Here is a 21,672-nt window from a genome sequence, read left to right as displayed (position 1 = left end):
GGGTACTTGGGAGAAGCCAGTTGGTTAGGTGGGCTGGCTCCGGAAAGGGGGTGGCTGTGCCCCGTTCCCTTTGGAAGAGGCGGTCCCCGGGAGCACGGGTCCACTGGCAGAGGGTCTCGGATCCCAGGATGCCCAAGTGGACAAAGCCAGCGATCCTGTATTCCCACTGAGACAGACAGAAGCAGGCAGGGCACAGGAAAGCAAGAACTCTCCTGACACTAGGCGCCTCGCAAGCTGTGAAGACCAGTGCACCTGTGCCTGCCCCAAGGAGCATGTAGGCCAGTGCAGACTGGGAGACTGTGGTTACTCGGGGGGGGGGAGCTCGACTCCAGAGCTTGAAATCTGGCCACAGCGTTGTCGTTTTTCCTCTTTGTTTCACCCTGTGCCTAGGAGGGGCGAGGCCACCACGGAACAAAGCCTCACAGGATAAACAGCTCACACTAAGTCCAGCACCTGGCGGCGACAGGGCATCTCCACCCAGGAACACACACCTGAGAATCAACACAGCAGACCCCTCCCCAAGAAGAACTGCTGGAAGGGAATTGCAAGTTTATTGACAAAGCAGCACTGGAAAGCTCCAGAACCAAGGGAAAATAGTAGGGTCCCTTTTTTCTTTTTTTTTTTTTTCCCTTTTTCCATTATGACTCGTTTTTATATCAGACTGAAAATCTCCAATATTTTTTCTCTTTTCCCACCTTAAATATTTTGCCAGTTCTTCATTTTTAACTTTATTCCTTTTTGATTTTCATATTTATACAATTAAATGTCTTAGATATATTTTCCACTTCTGGATTCCCTTCAATGTATTCAATTTAATTTTGGTTGATAGACAAGACATGGGTTTTTGTGTTTTTGTTTTTTCTGCCACATTTTGTTTTTCAATGGTAGAAGTTAATACCTTCTAAAACACAATGAACATATACCCAGAACCAAGTGGAATAGCATGTTGGTTCATTCTGTGAGATTATATTCTCTCTTCTGTCTCATTCTGCCCCCTCTTTTATCTTGTTTATGTTTTGGTGGTCAACGTTGGGGCTTTCTATAAGTATTGCTGGCTTATATAACTCTGGGATTGAGCATCTTCTAACATACACAATAAAATACACTCAGAACCAAGAGGATCACTCTCTAGGACCCCTCGGGCAGACTGCACTCTCTCTCCTCTACTACTACTTCACACTACCATTCCCCCTTTTTTTCTGTTTCCTCTTTTTCTTTGTTTTCTTTCTTTTTTCTCTTCTTTGTTTTTGATTTTTGGCTTTTGATTTTTACTATGTTTTAAAATTTGTTTTTCAACTTTAGTGTTCCTTTTGTTTAATTTTGTTCTGTTCTTTATTTTCTGGTCTCTGACTCTTCAGAATCACCTAGGGTATATTTTACTTAGGTCGTGGTTGATATTTTTGACTCAGCCCACTCATACAGCCACTCTGCACTGGACAAAATGACTAGAAGGAAGAATTCACCAAAAAATTAAGAACTGGAAACAGTACTCTCTGCCACAGAGTTACAGAAATTGGATTTCAATATGATGTCACAAATTCAATTCAGAAGTACAATTATAAAGCTATTGGTGGCTCTGGAAAAAAAAGCATAAAGGATGCTAGAGACTTCGTTACTGCATAATTGAGATCTATTCAGGCCAAAATGAAAAACAGATATGAAGCTGAGGAAAAAAGAGAAAAACAATTAAGAGCCCATGAGGAAAGGCTTAGGGAAATAAATGATAGCTTGAGAAGGAAGAATATACATATAACTGGGATTCCAGAAGAGGTTGAGAGAGACTGGCCCACAAAGTATATTTGAACAAATCATAGCTGAGAACTTCCCTAATTGGGGAAGGAAACAGGCATTTAGATGCAAGAGATAGAGAAGACCCCCCCAAAATCAATAAAAACCGTTTAACACCTCAACATTTAATAGTGAAACTTGCAAATTTCAAAGATAAAGAGAAAATTCTTAAAACAGTGGGAGACAAGAGATCCCTAACTTATATGGGGAGAAATATCAGATTAACAGCAGACCTTTCCACAGAGACCTGGAAGGCCAGAAAGGGCTGGCAGGATATATTCAGGGTACTAAATGAGAAGAACATGCAGCCAAGAATACTTTATCCAGCAAGGCTGTCATTCAGAATAGAAGGAGAGATAAAGAGCTTCCAGGATAGGCAGAAACTGAAAGAATATGCGACCACCAAACCAGCTCTGCAAGAAATATCAAGGGGGACCCTGTAAAAGAAAGAGGGAGCCCAAAGAAACAATCCACAAAAACAGGGACTGAATAGGTAATACAGCGATACTAAATTCATATATTTCAATAGTTACTCTGAACGTGAATGGGCTAAATAATCCCATCCAAAGACACAGACATCAGACTGGATAAAAAAGCTAGACCCATCTATATGCTGTCTACGAGAGACTCATTTTAGACCTAAGGACATCTCCAGCCTGAAATTGAGGGGGTGGAGAAACATTTACCATTCAATTGGTCCTCAAAAGAAAACTGGGGTAGCAATCCTCATATCAGATAAATTAAAGTTTATACCAAAGACTGTAGTAAGACATGAAGAGGGACACTATATTATACTTAAAGGTTCTATCCAACAAGAAGACCTAACAATCACGAATATTTATGCCCCTAATGAGGGAGCTGCCAGGTATATCAATCAATTAATAACCAAAGTTAAGACATACTTAGATAATAATACACTGATAGTAGGAAACTTCAACATGGCACTTTCTGCAAATGACAGATCTTCTAAGCACAACATCTCCAAAGAAACTAAGAGCCTTAAATGATACACTGGACCAAATAGATTTCACAGATATACACAGAACTCTCCATCCGAACGCAACTGAATACACACTCTTCAAAGTGAACATGGAACTTTCTCTAGAATACACCACATACTGGGTCACAAATCAGGTCTCAACCAATACCAAAAGATTGGGATAGTCCCCTGCATATTTTCAGACCACAATGCCTTAAAACTAGAATTCAATCACAAGAAGAAATTGGAAGAAACTCAAACATGTGGAGGCTTAAGAGCATCCTACTAAAAGACGAATGGGTCAACCAGGAAATTAGAGAATTAAAAAGATTCATGGAAACTAATGAAAATGAAGATACAACCATTCAAAATCTTTGGGATACAGCAAAAGCTGTCCTAAGAGGGAAATAAATCGCAAAACAAACCTCTCTCAAAAAAATTAGAAAAAACTCAAATACACAAGCTAACCTCGTACCTAAAGGATTGGAGAAAGAACAGCAAATAAAACTTACACTAAGCAGAAGAAGAGAGATCCGAGCAGAACCCAATGAAATAGAGACTAGAAGAACTGTAGAATACATCAACCAAATCAGGAGCTGGATCTTTGAAAGAATTAATAAGATAGATAAAATATTAGCTAGCCTTATTAAAAAGAAAAAAGACTCAAATTAATAAAATCACGCATGAGAAAGGAGAGATCACCATCAATACCAAGGAAATACAAACGATTTAAAAAACATATTATAAGGGCAGCCCCGGTGGTGCAGCGGTTTAGCGCCGCCTGCAGCCCGGGTGTGATCCTGGAGACCCGGGATTGAGTCCCACGTTGGGCTCCCTGCATGGAGCCTGCTTCTCCCTCTGTCTGTGTCTCTGCCTCTCTTTCGCTCTCTCTGAATAAATAAATAAATCTTAAAAAAATATATATTATGAGCAGATATACGCCAATAAATTAGGCAATCTAGAAGAAATGGACGCATTTCTGGAAAACCGGAAACTACCAAAACTGGAACAGGAAGAAACACAAAACCTGAACAGGCCAATAACCAGGGAGGAAATTGAAGCAGTCATCCACAAAAACCTCCCAAGACACAAAAGTCCAAGACCAGATGGCTTCCCTGGGGAATTCTATCAAATGTTTAAAGAAGAAACCATACCTATTCTACTAAAGCTGTTTGGAAAGATAGAAAGAGATGGAGTACTACCAAACTCGTTCTATGAGGTCAGCATCACCTTAATTCCAAAACCAGACAAAGATCCCACAAAAAAGGAGAATTATAGACCAATATCCCTGAGGAACACAGATGCAAAAATTCTCAACAAGATACTAGCCAATAGGATCCAAGAGTACATTAAGATTATTCACCATGACCAAGTAGGATTTATCCCCAGGACGCAAGGCTGGTTCAATACTCGTAAAACAATCAATGTGATTCATCATATCAGCAACAACAACATCATATCAGAAAAACAAGAACCATATGATCCTCTCAATAGATGCAGAGAAAGCATTTGACAAAATACAGCATCCGTTCCTGATCAAAACTCTTCAGAGTGTAGGAATAAAGGGAACATTCCTCAGCATCTTACCAGTCATCTATGAAAAGCCCACAGCAAATATCATTCTCAATGGGGAAACACTGGGAGCCTTTCCCCTAAGATCAGGAACACAACAGGAATATCCACTCTCACCACTGTTAGTCAACATAGTACTGGAAGTCCTAGCCTCAGCAATCAGACAACAAAAAGAAATAAAAGGCATTCAAATTGGCAAAGAAGTCAAACTCTTCCTCTTCAGATGACATGATACTGTACATAGAAAACCCAAAAGACTCCACCCCAAGATTGCTAGAACTCATACAGCAATTCAGCAAGGTGGCAGGATACAAAAATCAATGCCCAGAAATCAGTGGCATTCCAAATTCAATATACTAACGATGAGGCAGAAAAAAGAGAAATTAAGGAAATCGATCCCATTTACAATTGCACCCAAAACCATAAGATACCTAGGAATAAACCCAACCAAAGAGATAAAGAATCTATACCCTAAAAGCTACAGAAAACTTCTGAAAGAAATTGAGGAAGATACAAAGAGATGGAAAAATATTCCATGCTCATGGATTGGAAGAATAAATATTGTGAAAATGTTTATGCTACCCAGGGCAATTTACACTTTTAATGCAATCCCTACCAAAATACCGTGAATTTTCTTTGGAGAGTTGGAACAAATCATCTTAAGATTTGTGTGGAATCAGAAAAGACCCCAAATAGCCAGAGGAATATTGAAAAAGAAAACCAGAGCCGGGGCATCACAATGCCAGATTTCAGGTTGTACTACAAAGCTGTAGTCATCAAGATATTGTGGTACCGGCACAAAAATAGACACATAGATCAATGGAACAGAATAGAGAATCCAGAAGTGGACCCTCAACTTTATGATCAGCTAATATTCAACAAAGCAGGGAAGACTATCCACTGGAAAAAGGACAGTCTCTTCAATAAACGGTGCTGGGAAAATTGGACATCCATATGCAGAAGAATGAAACTAGACCATTCTCTTATACCACACACAAAGATAAACTCAAAATGGATGAAAGATCTAAATGTGAGACAAGAATCCATCAGAATCCTAGAGGAGAACACAGGCAACACCCTTTTTGAACTCGGCCAAAGTAACTTCTTGCAAGATACATCCATAAAGGCAAGGGAAACAAGAGCAAAAATGAACTAGTGGGTCTTAATCAGGATAAAAAGCTTCTACACAACAAAAGAAACAGTTAACAAAACTAAAAGACAACCTACAGAATGGGAAAAGACATTTGCAAATGACATATAGATAAAGGGCTAGTATTCAAGATCTATAAAGAACTTATTAAACTCAACTCCCAAGAAAGAAACAAATCCAATCACGAAATGGGCAGAAGACATGAACAGAAATTTCACCAAAGACATACACATGGCCAACTAGCACACGAGAAAATGCTCCGCATCACTTGCCATCAGGGAAATACAAATCAAAACCACAATGAGATACCACCTCACCCCAGCGAGAATGGGGAAAAGTAACAAGGCAGGAAACAACAAATGTTGCAGAGGATGTGGAGAAAGGGGACCCTCTTGCTCTGTTGCTGGGAATGTGAAGTGGTACAGCCACTCTAGAAAACTGTGTGGAGGTTCCTCAAGGAGTTAAAAATAGAACTTCCCTACGACCCAGCAATTGCACTGCTAGGGATTTACCCCAAAGATACAGATGCAGTGAATCGGCAGGACACCTGCACCCCAATGTTTATAGCAGCAATGTCCATAATAGCCAAACTGTGGGAGGAGCCTTGATGTCCTTCGACAGACGAATGGATAAAGAAGATGTGGTCTATGTATACAATGGAATATTACTCAGCCATTAGAAACGATAAACACCCACCATTTGCTTTGATGTGGATAGAACTGGGGGGTATTATGCTGAGTGAAGTAAGTCAATCAGAGAAGGACAATCATCATATGGTTTCACTCATACATATAGGGAATATAATAGTGAGCGGAATTAAAGGGGAAAGGAGAGGAACTGAATGGGAAAAATCAGAGAGGGTGACAGAACATGAGAGACTCCTAACTCTGGGAAACGAACAAGGGGTAGTGGAAGGGGAGGTGGGTTGGGGGTTGGAGTGACTGGGTGAAGGGCACTTGATGGGATGAGCACTGGGTGTTATACTATATGTTGGCAAATCGAACTTCAATAAAAACAAAAAAAAAATAAATAAATAAATTCCTGTTAGTTAATATACAGTATATTACTTTATTAGAATTTAGTGACTCAACACTTATATACAACATTCAGTCTGCATCACAAGTGCTACCCTCCTTATTCCCCATCACCTATTTCACCCATCTCCTCTCCTACCCTTGCTCTGGTAATCATCAGTTTGCTCTCTATAGTTAAGTCTATTTCTTGGTTTGCCTCTCGCCCCCACTCCCTCTGCCACATTCAGCTGTTTTGTTTCTTAAATTCCACATATAAGTGAGATCATATGGTATTTGTCTTTCTCTGACTTATTTCACATAGCGTAATACTCTCTAGCTCTATCCATGTCGTTGCAGATGGTAAAATTTCATTCTTCTTTATGGCTGAGTAATATACAATCCAGCAATTGCATTAGCAGGTATTTACCCAAGGATACAAAAATACTAATTCGAAAGGATACATGCACCCCAATGTTTATAGCAGCATTATTTACAATAGTCAAATTATGGAAGAGCCCGAATGTCCACTGAGTGATAACTAGATAAAGAAAATGTGGTAGGTAAGGTCTTCTTTTATTGTACAATTATTGGGGATTTCACATTATAATCTGTAACACATTTGTGTTTCAAAAGACAATGTTTTCCTTCTTAGGTAAAGGGAGAGGAGGAGACAAAGCCTACCATGAGAAACATAAACCTAGAATAGCTTAGATCTAAAGAGCCATTTCACCTGGCCCTGTTCGTTTATCACTTACATACATAATTCTTGTCAGTTTAATTATCACCATAATCATCCCAAATGCTTACAGGATTTTTTTTAGCCCTAACTCATATACAATTGGGCAATATGTTCAAGGTAAGAGTTCTACATGGAACTCTGAGAAACTAAATTTCTGAGACTCTGAGAGAATAAATTTCCAAAATTTTAAAGCAAAAATACAAATCTCTACTTACCGTCGCTGTCAGAGTTCTCAAACTGTGAGTAACTGACTGGTTTCTTATGCCTATGACCAAGAGAGAAATTTTTTAATTACACAAATGCCAATTTCTCACCTCCAGTCTTTAAGACTATTCACAGTCTTGAGTAAAGGAAAATGTGCTTCAGTCCTCTTAAGAATACTTAAATTTGAAACAAAAGTTGGATTTTATAGTAGGAAGTTAGCATTAGCTGAAATAATCACAACTTTACTTGATACACCTGATAAAAAAAATGAATTCAGATAACCATCAAAGTAAAAGTAATCAACATCATTAACACAGTTGACATACGGTTCAATTGCTGTGGGGCATTTATAAATTCCTGTTTATGTATTCTCTTGTTTTGTATGTGCATTCTGTCGTCCTATTAAAGATTATAAACTTGAACAAACTGAAAGCTATTTTCCTCTCTTTTTTTACTCTCCCCACAATACCAAAGTTCTTTATGGAATAGACACTGAAACAATGATGAATGACTTTGTACCTACCACCTGAAACAAATCTATTACTTTAGAGAGCCATTAGAAGAAAGTGATATTTGGCATGCCTGGGTGGCTCAGGCCATTAAGTGTCCAGCTCAGGTCATGATTCCAGGGTCTTGGGATTGAGCCCCAGGGCAGGGAGCCTGCTTCTCCCTCTCTCTCTCTCTCTCTCTCTCTCTGCCTCTCCCCCTGCTCGTGCTCTCTCTCTCTCAAATAAATAAATAAAATCTTAAAAAAAAAGAAAAAAGAAAGTGATATTTAAACTGGAGAAAATAAACTCACTTTCTTCTCCCTTCCTCTAGGCGTTAAATGTGGTTTTCTTTTCTACCCTCTGCCAAGTATCCAAGTGTGAATAACCTAGTAGGCCAGTTGTTCTTTCAAGCAGAATGGTGTTCTATGAAAAAAGAGGTCAGTTCCCAACTCAATCTCACAAGTGCTTTTTCTGAAGACAACCACTGTAGAAGTAGTTTATGTTTTACATTTAATTTCCTTATATGGAATATTCAAATGAAGAGTACTCTTGTTACTCTCCTACTCTTTAAAGAATTTGAAAGCTGAATAAAATATGAAAACCCCTTTAAAAACTGAAACTGAATAATAGTAAAATATAATAAAAACTTTAAAAAGAAGTATGTTCAACAGTTGAGCTATAATGAATATGAGATTTCTTACTGCTTCATCAACATCACATTCTTAAGGGAAACTGGCTCTCTCTTTTTTTTTTTTTCTTGGTTAGAGGGTTTCAGGAACCCTAAGGGTCTGCAGTATTTTGACAACGGCTATTGCAGACAAGGGGATTATGTCTTTGCTACTTGGGTGTTTAAAATAAATTTCAGACTTCATGTGCTCAAAATGGGACTTCTGATCCCCCACATCTCCTGAATCTATTTCCTTTCCTAGTCTTCCCCACCTCGGTTAGTACAAAGATCATCCATTCAAGTAGCTCAGGCTAAAAATACTGTGAAGTCATCCTTGATTCTTTTTCTCCCTTACCTCCACATTCACTTCATCAGCAAGGTCTGTCAGCAGTATCTCCAAAATACATCCCAAATTCATCTGCCCCATTCCATGTCCACTGGTAAGACTCTATTCCAACCCACTACCCAAATGATAAGGCGGTTTCCCTGTTCCCATTCTTGTTACCCCATCTTCCATTCTTTCTCCACCAGGAGCCAGTGAATTTTATAAAACCAAAATTAGAGCTGTCTGCTCTACTTAAAACTCTCCGTTGACTTCCCATTGTACGTAGGATAAAATCCAAACTCGGCAGGAGCTCTGTCCAGCTTCCCTCCTCCTAAAGCCTACAAGGTCCTCCCTACTCTGGCATCTGCCTATTTGCCCTAATCCGCTACAATTCCTCCCACTGCTTGCTAATGCTACAGCTTTGGTGGCCTTCTTCCAGTTTCTCGAACAGTCAAGCTCAGAGCCAGATTTTCTCTGGCAAGCTCCTTCTCAGGATTCATGTCTCAGATCACGTATTACCTTTGCAGAGAGGCACACCCTAACGACACTTTTTAAAGTAAGGCTCTCCTTCTGCTCACTCTCTATCACTTTGCAGTATTTCCTTGCGGCCCCTCACGGCACCCTTGACCAGGATGTAACTAGTCACCACTAGCACCGTACAGAGGTGCTTTCCCCATGAATGGCTGACTCTAGGCCTCCGTAGCACTCCACCGTGGTTAAGCACAAGAATGGTTTCAAATGGTATAATGGAAAGCAGAGGGATCCGGGGCCGATGATTGAGGTGCGTTATCCTGCCACTCAGTAGCTGTGCGACTCGGCTAACTTGGCCTTTATGCCTAGTACTCTAAACAGATTAAAAATAGGGACACCGGGGATCCCTGGGTGGCGCAGCGGTTTGGCGCCTGCCTTTGGCCCAGGGCGCGATCCTGGAGACCCGGGATCGAATCCCACGTCGGGCTCCCGGTGCATGGAGCCTGCTTCTCCCTCTGCCTGTGTCTCTGCCTCTCTCTCTCTCTCTCACTGTGTGCCTATCATAAATAAATAAAAATCAAAAAAAATAGGAATACCTAAACTGCTAAAAAAGAAAAAAAAATTGAAATGACACCTAAGTAGGAGCTCGGTGAAATGTAAAGCGCCATTCGAATGCTAACACGACCAGGGCTTATTTCAATGGAGCGGGTCAAAGACTCCGCAATAGCTGTGACGGGAGGCAAAGAGAAGGAAGGGCTGGTGCGCCGGATGCTTCTGCGGATTCGCGACTCTCGGTGGAGACCCGAGGGCTTCCCAGAAACCGTCCACCCCGTCCCAGCCGCGCTACCCTCGGCTCTACCCGGCCCTTTCCGCCCAGTCGTGCGCAGACGAAGCTCCCTACACCTTCTTCCTGCCTTTTCTCCCCGTCCTCGCTGCTGTCATGAACTACTCACCTCACAGGACGCACCATGGTCGCCTCCGCGACGGAAAATTCGCAGCTTCCAAGTCCTTGTTGGCAGGAGCGGCGGTTTCAATTCCCGCGCAAAACCAGACCCAGAAGCGGCCCGCCCCCAGCCCCCTGCCCCAGCCTTCCAATGATCACCAGCCATCCCTGCGGCTGCGCATGCGCTCTGAGAAGATGCCGTGCCCAAGGCACTGCCCTTCCGCATCCGTTCTCCCAAAGCCGAGTCTGTGCTTTGCCGCTGCAACTTTCGCCACGACAGTGAATTTTTTTTTTTTTACGCCTTCTCTGAGATTCATAATAACAGTATAAATACACCTTTTTTTACATTTTTAAATGATTAAATTGGGGCATTATGGAAAAAGGGGGCACTGAGACCGAGGAATTTTCTACCGAGGAAAAGGTAAGGGCGAATCTGCTGAAGCAGGTTTTACAGCCCACAGATGGGTGAGTAAGTCAGCTGATGTTCCCTGCGCCGCAGCTCCTTGACAGCTCCGAGTGTGCAGCCGGCTCGGGGCTTCGGAACCGGGGAAGGTGAGCCCAGAACCGAAAGCGAGGAAGCCCGTTCAGACCGAACCCGCCTAATGGAGCGGGTGTTCTCCCTCGGCTGGAGTTTCTCGCGCTGGCAGCCTGCCCTCCCCCTCCTGCGCGCAGAACCCGCACCCTGTTGGCGGCGGCAGTTCTGTCCCGCTCTCTCCTCTTCCCGTCCCAAGTTTGCCTGGGAAACCTTTCTTAACTTCACCCCTGCGGGATCCCTGGGTGGCGCAGCGGTTTGGCGCCTGCCTTTGGCCCAGGGCGCGATCCTGGAGACCCGGGATCGAATCCCACGTCGGGCTCCCGGTGCATGGAGCCTGCTTCTCCCTCTGCCTGTGTCTCTGCCTCTCTCTCTCTCTGTATGACTATCATAAATTTAAAAAAATAATAATAATTTCACCCCTGCTAAAAAAAAAAAAAGTGGGGAGAGGGAACTAAAGCTTCAGACAATAAATTTAAATCTTGAACCGTTTGAAACCGGAGCTAATGGCTTTTGTTGATCGGAAATATTGAATCTAAACAAGATTAGATCATAAACCTATTTATCCATACGTTTCAGTCCCCTTTTACGGTGTTCCTTTACTGCTTTTGTCTTCATCATGTGTACTCAATCAGCAATCTGCGATTTTTTTATTAAGTTCTTAGAGAACTTCTTTTATTATTACTAGTTTTCATCTATTGATCATCTTTTTTGTCAGACGTTTCATATCTGTCATTCTATTAATCCTTATGACAATCCCACAAATTAAAAGACTCCCCGGTGCCCATCTATGCGGAGACCTGAAGAACCTGAGTGGTTGTTATCCAAGGAAAGAAAAGCAGTGAGAGTGCTGCTCTAGGCAAAGAAAAAGCATTCAAAAAGGTTGGAAGTGGAAAGAAAGGTTTTTGCCTGGAAAATGGTTTGTGTGTTGGGGTGTTGAGGAGTGTAGGTGTTGGGAGGGAGGCCTCGAAATACAGACAGAAGCATTGTACACTGGGTCAAGGGGTTTGAATTTTGTCCCGAGAGCAATGGAATATGATCAAAAGGCTTTAAGCAGATGCAATATAATCAGACAAGCTCTTTGGAAAGATTACTGTAACTTCAGCATAGAGAATACTGTGAAAACTGATTTGATGATGAAAAGCATGGAGATGGAGTCCAGTGAGGAAGCTGGTAAATAAATCCTTAATTGATATCAATTCTTACTTTTTGTAGCCAGATTTTCTTCTTTTTTGAAAAGTGTCCAATTTACCTTTGGGGATATCCTGTCTTTTTTGTATGTCTTTTTCCCACATGGAAATCTTTCCAACACCATCTTTCTTCCATCCATGTCCAATAAGATCTCATGTTCACAACATCTAGGATCTTCAAGATCACTTCTTGGTCCCGGATCTATTTCTTTAACTTTGTATTCACCAGTTATTTCATAGCCTTTATATCTTTCCACCCATTCATCTCCTCCTAAGAATCTTCTCTGCTCTTCTCATGTTCTCTTTCTGTTCTTGAGAACTCTGCCTAGGAATGCAAAGTACTTTATGGGTATGATGTTGTTGTTTTTTTTCCTAAGTGAAGTTTAAAAGAAAATTTTTTTCATAAAAAAAAGAAGCAGCACTTCATTTTCTTCATGAAGGTGAAAATACAGGGCTAAGGATAGGAAAGCCTAGAATAATTAGCTCCCAGTCATGCAAACAAAATTACCAAGTGATGGAACATTTTCTTAGAAGTGGTACAACAATGATGAGACACTATGATTTTTATGGACTTATAACCAGCTGGGGTTTTGTTTGTTTGTTCTATAGAAATCCTGCCAAAGAAGATGAAGAAAAGCATAGAAAGATTCTGCAACAGAGAGAGGGAATTTGTGTATAAATTCAAAGTAGGAAGTCAGTGCTTAGAACTGAAGGTGCCTCTCAAATTTCCTGTTCAAGAAAATGCCAGTCATTTACACGGGCGTCTGATGCTGCTGCACAGTTTACCATGCTTTATAGAAAAAGGTGAGAAGTGATTTTTAAAAAAGATTTATGTATTTATTTTAGAGAGAGGGAGAGTGGTGGGGAGGAGTAGAGGGGGAGAATCTTCATGCTGACTCCCTGCTGAGCACAAAGCCCAACACAGGCCTTGATCTCATGACCCATGAGATCATGACCTTAGCCAAAATCAAGAGGCAGACATTTAACTAACTGAGCCACTGAGGTGCCCTGAGGACTGATTTCTGATAGTCTCTTTCCTTAGACATCTCATATTAGAAAACTTTAACTGCTTCCAAGAAGAAAAAGATTCCCCAGGCCTTTGTTTTATTGAGTGTTGTTTTTTCTGTAACCCTTATAGTTGTTTATTAGGCAATTTTTTATAAAATTTGATTTATAGGGGCACGGGGGTGACTCATTTGGTTAAGTGTCTGACTCCTGATCTCAGCTCAGGTCTTGATCTCAGGGTTATGAGTTCAAGCCCCATGTTGGGCTCCATGCTGGCTGTGGAACCTACTTTAAAAAAAATTAAAAATAAGTAAATATATGAAAATTAATTTATATGATGAAAAATTAGTTACAAAGTTTGGGTTAGAACACCTAATCTCTTAATTTAGTTGGGTAGATCCATTTCAACTATCACTAATTATGATATTATAGAATTGTATTGCTAAGTACATTGCCCTTTTAATGATCTGGTCCTCAATTCCTGAGATGTCATAGAAGAGAAGAAGTACTAATCTTTGAATAATTTTTGCTTACCTAAAGGAATTCCATAAGGTCATCTGTATTAAATCATTTTTAAAAGGTCTATATGTTCTATCTCACAGATGAGAAAAACATTTTAAGCTAAGAATATGTTGGATCGGGACACCTGGGTGGCTCAGCAGTTGAGCATCTGCCTTCAGCTCAGGGCATGATCCTGAAGTCCCGGGATCCAGTCTCACATCGGGGTCCCTGCAGGGAGCCTGCTTCTCCCTCTGCCTATGTCTCTGCGTCTCTCTGTGTCTCTCATGAATAAATTAATAAAATATTTTTTAAAAAAGAATATGTTGGATCATAGAAACAGTTATAAGGGAATCTAGGAACTTTTTAATACAATCTCATTATATAAATAAGAAAACTGATACACTGAAAAGTTAAATTGTTTGCCTAAGGCAGTGGTTCCCAAAGGTTATTCCTTGATCAGATGCTACAGCATCACCTGGAACCTTGTTAGAAATGCACATTCTTGGGCCTCACCCCATTCTTTCAGAATCAGACACTCTGAGGGTGGCAATCTATTTCAGTAAGCTCTCCAGGGAATTCTGATGCATGCTAAAAATTGAGAACCACTGATCTAAAGTTACAAACATAGTGACAGAGCCAAAACCAAAACACAAGTATCCTGATTTCTATCCCTGTACTATTTCCATTATATCATCTCTAAGTAGTGTCTCTAAAGCTGGAATTATAGATCATCCCAATTCCACTTTAATATGCTAATCATCCAATTTCTCTTTCAAACTCAAAGAATGTAACTCTATATATAGAAAACTTTTTCATTTAAATACAGTAACCTTCAGACCCTCAAAATCTGTAGATTTTTCTTTATGTGCTTTTACCTGCTTAGTTTCAAACTGAAGAATCAGATTCAAGAAAGTAATGTTTTTAGTGTCAAGGTTATACATAAGAGTTAAGAATTTTGACCATTCTCAATGCAATAGCCTGTAGTAATAAATAAAAATAATTGTGAAACTAGTCAAATGATCCCCACACTAATTTTATTGTCTTTAGACATTTGTTCAGCATACAGGTTTGATAAAATTTCACATTGGAATGCTTATGCAGGTAAAACATTCCTTGTTTATATTGGGATTTTGCTGATGTTGGCATATATTGTCCCTGTTACAGACTTAAAAGAAGCTCTGAGCCAGTTTATAGAAGAAGAATCTCTAAGAGATTATGACAGAGACGCCGAGGCATCCCTGGAAGCTGTGAAATCGGGTGAAGTAGATTTACATCAGCTGGCCAGTTCATGGGCCAAAGCTTATGCTGAGGTAAGAAAATAGATCAGATTGTAAATTTCAGAGATATTCTGGGCTTTGATAAAGCTTTTAAATTGGTAAAAGTAATACTGAAACAGTTGTGGAATCTTTTTTTCTCCACATACAAGACGTTATTCCATGATATATGATCTATATTGATGTTCGTGTGCCTCATTCTTATGTTAGGATGAACACCAAACACTTTATGTAATGTCTTTGTAAAAGAGGAGGTACTTCTATTTCTAACAGGCAAAGGTCGGCAGATTTAATAATTTAAAATACAGGGCATCCAAATCTCAAAGAATGAATAATTTTTTTAGTGTAAGTATATCCCACATATTATATGTTACCTACAGTAACGTTTATTTTTTTCTTATCTGAAATTCTAATTTAACCAGGTGACCTGTATTTTATCTGGCAATCTTAAACTAACAGTAGTTCATTTTAAGCTTTTACTTTTTTGTTGTTGTTAAAGATTTTATTTATTTATCTGAGAGGCAGAGTGCACACGTGCACAAGCTGGGAAGGGAGGGTAGCAAAGGGAGAAGCAGACTCCCCTTTAAGCAGGGACCCCAATCGGGGCTCAATCCCAGGAGAAATTACAAGCTGAGCTGAATACAGATGCTTCACTGGCTGAGCCACTCAGGTGCCCATTTTAAGCTTTTACTTTTGTCCTCTTACTTTTTTTTTAAATTTTTTTTTATTGGAGTTCAATTTGCCAACATATAGTATAACACCCAGTGCTCATCCCACCAAGTGCCTCCCTCAGTGCCCATCACCCAGTCACCCCAACCCCCCGCCCACCTCCCTTTCCACTACCCCTTGTTCGTTTCCCAGAGTTAGGTGTCTCTCATGTTTTGTCACCCTCACTGATATTTTCACTCATTTTCTCTCTTTTCCCTTTATTCCCTTTCACTAATTCTTATATTCCCCAAATGAATGAGACCATATATAATTTGTCCTTCTCCAATTGACTTATTTCACTCAGCATCATACCCTCCAGTTTTGTCCTCTTATCCTCACTATTGTTATTGCCTTTTTTTTGAGAGAGAGAGAGAGAGGATGAGTAGAGGACAAGAGGGCAGAGGAAGAGAGAGAATCTTAAGCAGGCTGCAAATTCAGTGCAGAGCCCAAAATGGGGCTCAATCTCACGACCCTGAGATCATGATTTGAGCTGAAATTAAGAGTCCCTCAACCCATCCAGGCGCCCCCTTACTATTATTTTTATAGTTACATAATGTTATCATTTTCCCATTTAAATTATTACATCTTATTTTATAAAATCTAAGATGCCTTTGGTCATAGCACACATCATTATTTACTACAGAGATAGAACACTACTACCAATTAAGCAGTAATAGAATACCAAGCTGCCATCAGTATAAGATGCATTCTTTTTGTTTGTTTGTTTCTTTTTTTATCAATTTGTTTTTTATTGGTGTTCAATTTGTCAACATATAGAATAACACCCAGTGCTCATCCCGTCAAGTGCCCACCTCAGTGCCTGTCACCCAGTCACCCCCACCCCCCATTCACCTCCCCTTCCACCACCCCCAGTTTGTTTCCCATGATCTGTCTCCCTTTATGATATTTCCCACTCATTTTTTCTCCTTTCCCCTTTATTTCCTTTCACTATTTTTTATATTCCCCAAATGAATGAGACCATATAATGTTTGTCATTCTCTGATTGACTTATTTCACTCAGCATAATAAATACCCTCAGAGCTCCATCCATGTTGAAGCAAATGGCGGGTATTTGTCGTTTCTAAATGGCTGAGTAATATTGATGAGAATGAAGATACAACCAGTGAAAATCTTTGGGATATAGCAAAAGCAATCCTGAGGGGGAAATACTTCGCAATACAATCATCCATCCAAAAACTGGAAAGAACTCAAATACAAAAGCTAACCTTACACCTAAAGGAGCTAGAGAAAAAACAGCAAATAGATCCTACACCCAAGAGAAGAAGAGAGTTAATAAAGATTCGAGCAGAACTCAATGAAATTGAGACCAGAACAACTGTGGAACAGATCAACAAAACCAGGAGTTGGTTCACAAGATGCATTCTGATTTCTCTGAGTTGTAAAAAAAAAAAAAATATGCATCTCAGAATTGATAAGATTAAATTGATGTTGAAAAATCTACTACATGCCAGGTATTGGACATAAAACAGTGAGCAAGACAGACAGACACAAGATGAAATTTACATTTTAGTTAGAGAGCCAGAAACAAAACTACATAAACAGACAAATTCAATAATTGCAGACTATCATGAGTGAATTACATCCCACTTTAAGCAACTTGGCCTATAAGAATTTGAAGATCAATTTTGTGGGGTCATATTTTGTTGTTCAAAGCAGTTTGCTTCATGCCCATTAAGGTTTCCTAGTATGTTTAAAAGATGACGCTATTTACATGTATTATCTTAAATGCTAAGAATACAGTTGTTGCATTTTTTTTTCAGTTTTTTTTCAGTTGCATTAAAAAAAGATATGCCTGTAATAATTACTATTTAAAGAAACCTAATATTTCTGCTGATAAAAGGGAATAAAGCTATACGATATAGTAAAAGAATAATTCCACTGAATTTATTCAAGCAATACATTCTGTATATCTAAAATGGGTTGGGTACACAGCTAACGATAATAAGTCTGCCTTCAAGGAGCTTATAATCTAGTAGAAAGAGACAAATCTGTAGCCAATAACACTGTGCAATCAGTGTTGGGATCAGGGTAAATGGGAGCATGTAGAGAAGTTGAGGGAAGAAGAGTGGTCAAGAGTTCTTGTAAAAAGCAGTCAATCCCTCTTATAGGATTGCTGTTGTTTTGATACAAAATCTGGAAGCAGAACCTCTTCTTGCCCCTAATTTTGTATAACCAAAGAGAAAACTTCCCAGATGCTAGGTCAATAAATGCACAAGTGTTTATATTATCATAAAAAATTATTACCATATTAATTTATGGTTTTCCTTATTCTTTTGTACATTATACATTCTAAAAATAGGAATTTGACTATCTACCAGATTAATGATTACAACAATAGTAATAGGAGTAATATTAATAAAACTAAGAACACTTTATGCTTAGTTATTTAATCATAAGAGTACAGATTTATAGTGAATTAAAATCAACAAGCCTCAATTGAGCAAATACTCTGTCCTCACCCTCTGCAAATTTAGTAGATACATAGCACCTCTTGTTACATTGAGTTCAGCTTTCTAGCAATGCCAGGATTCTAGAAGTATAGTTGCTTGTTTGTTTTTAAAGAATTAAGGAAAGAAAGAGCAAAGAAGCTAATTCTAACAGTAAAAAAAGGAAATATTGGCTGTCAGGAAAATAACTGAAAGGACTCAAATATTGTTATACCCACTGGATGTATTTGGGCTGCCACTGGCTGTGAAAATTATAAAAGCCAAACAGCTAGTACAAGTTCAAGAAATGTAGAAATAGGTGACTAAAAAGAAGAAATTAAAATAGAAAAGGAAGCTATGTTTCAGATCGCCAAAGAGCTGGCAGAGATTAGAAGCTGCTGGATTGTGATTAGAAGAATCCAAGTATGATGAGCAGCTGACCGTGATAGTGGAAGCAGAATGGAGTAGAGGATGGAATAGAAGGGGGCTAACGTATCGCTGTAGTATATGAATAAACAGTATTTCAGCAACCAGAGAATAACTGAGCCATAAGTAAAAAGTTGAAATAGCATAATGTTTACAGTAGTACCGATTACCCTGGTTATGAAGGAATGAGCTCCATTTACTATAAATGGACTTATTAGATATTTCAGATGCTAATATATTTAAATTGTGAATCTTCTGCCTTAACCACCTTTTAACGAAGGTCTTTTAAAAATGTAGAATAGGAGCTCCTGGCTGGCTCAGTAGGAGGAGTTGTGCACCTCTGATCTAGATTACTAAAAAATAAATAAACTTAAAAGATTTTTTTTTCTTAAAAGATTTTTTAAATAAAGATTGTAGTACACATTTGCTTGCCTTCTTAAACACAGTATATAAAATTCAGTTCTAACTTTGAAGACCCTGAATAATCATTATAAATATAAGTGATTATACCTTTAGGTGATACAGTGAGACATGGCTACAAGGGAGGATGGTCTGTCCCATCCCTGCAGAGGTGTATGTTGCTGTTGCATAAGGAACTTCCATATGGAGGACCATTGTGTACTTTAACGGATATACTTGCCTCGTATGGCAGGTTCTGATGGCCTACTAAAGTGTCTATGACTCATAATCCCTACTGTGTGGAGTAATTCTGTTTTCTTCTCTGTTTCCTTTTTTTGTTGACTGTCATAGAAGCTATTTCTAGGCATCTTGTTCTGTTTCCAGCCTCTAAGAATCTTATATAGTTCTTTCTAATCATTGCTGTATCTTTTGCTATGGCATTAATTTTTTAAAATAATGAGAAGAGGCTTGGATAGTTAAGGAAAGACAAATGGAGCCAGTTGTTGGCAAAATTGTGAAGTTGGCTATTTATTTTCGTTGGTGCCATAACCTTCCATTTCAGTATTCTCTTCTCAAGTCTCTTTGTATTCATCCATTCATCAAATGTGTACTGAGCTTCTGTTAGATATCAGATATTATGTTAGGCACTTGGGATAAGCAAAAACAAAATAGACACAGTTCTTACCTTCAGAGTATACAGACTGACAGCAGACAGATATTTAAAATTAAATGCAGTGGAATGTGATAAGTGCTATGATATGAGATAGAGTGCTAGGAGAGTACAGAGTAGGTGCACCTATTTTAGTCTAGAATATGTCAGGAAAGCTTCCTCCAGGAAAGAAAAATTGAGTTGAGACCTGAAAGATTAGTTGGAAATAGGTGAAAGGTATATGGTGGGAGAGTATAGAAAGAATATCCTAGGCAAAGGGTAAGGTGAGAGAGCCCATGACACATTAGAAAAACTGAAAGAAGTTCAGAATGGCCAAGAAAGAGTCTTGCACACCATCTTGGGTTTTGAATTTATGCCAAAGGTAATGAGCAGCTTTAAAAGAGTTGGGCAGCCCCAGTGGCGCAGCGGTTTAGCGCCGCCTGCAGCCGGCGGTTTGATCCTGGGGACCCTGGATCGAGTCCCACATCGGGCTCCCTGCATGGAGCTTGCTTCTCCCTCTGCCTGTGCCTCTTCCCCCCCCCCCCCATGAATAGATAAATAAAATCATTAAAAAAAAAAAAAGTTTAGCAGGGCATCGAGGGTGGCTCAGCAGTTTAGCGCTGCCTTCAGCCCAGGGCATGATCCTGGAGACCCCAGATTGAGTCCCATGTCGGGCTCTCTGCATGGAGCCTCCTTCTCCCTCTGCCTGTGTCTCTGCCTTTCTCTCTCTCTCTCTCTCTCTCTCTCACTCTCTCTCTACCCTCTCTGTGTATTCTCTGTATGAATAAATACAATATTTTTTTAAAAAGTTTAGCAGAGTAAGAGGATTATCATATTTGCACTTTTCAGGAACAGTTCAGTGCATCAGTGTGAAAAGTTTATCCTGCAAGGGAGAAATATTGGAATAAGTTAGAAGACTGTTGTAGTTAGGGAAGAAATAATGAAAGCTTAGTCTAGAGTAATGATAGTAGAGATAAAGAGAAGATAACTTTCCATTCATATATTTGTTTATTCAGCAAACACTGTGTGTTGACCCTGTGCTAGGCACTGGGGATATATCAACATAATATCAAATCTGATCCTTATTCCCACGTAATGGTAATGAAAAAAAAGAAACAGTTAATAAGTACATAAATTATAATTTTCAAAATGTTACTAAGGAAATGAGTGCCATCCTAGAGAACCATGAAGGGGAAGATATGGGTTGGGAGAACCTAATTTATATGGAATTAAAGAACTCTTCTCTAAGGTGGTAATATTTAAGCTGAGACTCAAAGATAAAAGATTACTTGGCTCAGATTTCTGGCTTAGACAACTGAGGGAATGGTGGCTCCCTTCACATGAGCTCCTTTTACCTGAGAAGCAAATTTCACTGTAAAGGATATGTGAAGTGCCTACAAGACACCCATGTGGAGATACCTCATAAGCACTTAGCTGTGTACACCTGGCACTCAGGAAAGATGATTGGATTGGAGACATGGGTATGGGAGTCATTCATACATAGATGAATTGTGAAGTCATGGAATGAATGTAATTGCCCAAGGTGATTATGTAGAAGGAGAATAGTACATGCCTGCTCAGAATCCCAATGAAACCCTGTATTATAATTGTCTATTATCTATTGACTTATCTATATCTCCTATTTGTGTGGATAGCCATCTGGAAATGTATAGTGTATTCTCTGCTATAGCTCTGGCACCTAGCCCAGTGCCTGAAAATAACAGTTCTCTGGTATGGGTTGAATAGATGGTATAGATGGGTGGCAAAAAAAAAAAAAAAAGGAGAAGAAGATGTAAGAATATACAAATAAATGAACGCACTAATACTTAAGGGATGAATAGAGAAAAAAGACTGCAAAGGGAAGAGAGGAATTGGCCCAGGAAGTAGAAAGAAAACAGAAGATTATGGTCTCATGAAAGTTGAGAAAAAAGAGATGCCAAGAAGGAAGGAATAGTCCATAATGTCAAATGCTTCCAAGAAAATGAAGTGAGGAAAAGACTCAAAGATGTCCATTGGGTTTATCAAGTAATCTTATCTGTGGCAGGATCAGTTTTTAATGGATTGCCGGAGCTGAAACTAGATTTCAGTGACTTTAAGAATGTGTGGGAGTGTGGAAATAGAATGAGTATAGATAGCACAAGAAGCTTGGTTGCATAGAAAAGAAGGATGAGACACTTGCAAAATAAGAACACAAGGTCAGAG

At 39.5% G+C, this 21,672-nt stretch overlaps 2 protein-coding genes across 3 annotated transcripts in view; one reads left to right on the top strand and one right to left on the bottom strand.

Annotated features, from left to right (window-relative positions):
- Positions 1 to 10,504, bottom strand: part of RAD51AP1 (RAD51 associated protein 1) — a 37,506-nt gene extending 27,002 nt beyond the window's left edge. The window contains exons 1-2 of the mRNA XM_041735391.1: positions 10,350 to 10,504; positions 7,457 to 7,506 (exon numbers count right to left, since the gene is read on the bottom strand). Of these exons, the coding sequence (XP_041591325.1) occupies positions 7,457 to 7,506; positions 10,350 to 10,366 (67 nt within the window). The 5' untranslated portion in view covers positions 10,367 to 10,504. The remainder of the gene's footprint in view (positions 1 to 7,456; positions 7,507 to 10,349) is intronic.
- A 281-nt stretch (positions 10,505 to 10,785) lies between these two features.
- Positions 10,786 to 21,672, top strand: part of C21H12orf4 (chromosome 21 C12orf4 homolog) — a 49,780-nt gene continuing 38,893 nt past the window's right edge. For both annotated transcript variants that reach the window (XM_041736616.1, XM_041736615.1), the window contains exons 1-3: positions 10,786 to 10,891; positions 12,671 to 12,865; positions 14,732 to 14,877. In XM_041736616.1, the coding sequence (XP_041592550.1) occupies positions 12,688 to 12,865; positions 14,732 to 14,877 (324 nt within the window). In that variant the 5' untranslated portion in view covers positions 10,786 to 10,891; positions 12,671 to 12,687. The remainder of the gene's footprint in view (positions 10,892 to 12,670; positions 12,866 to 14,731; positions 14,878 to 21,672) is intronic.

This window comes from Vulpes lagopus, chromosome 21, assembly GCF_018345385.1.
Source record: "Vulpes lagopus strain Blue_001 chromosome 21, ASM1834538v1, whole genome shotgun sequence".
Taxonomy (NCBI): domain Eukaryota; kingdom Metazoa; phylum Chordata; class Mammalia; order Carnivora; family Canidae; genus Vulpes; species Vulpes lagopus.
This window is presented reverse-complemented; position numbering and strand designations above follow the sequence as displayed.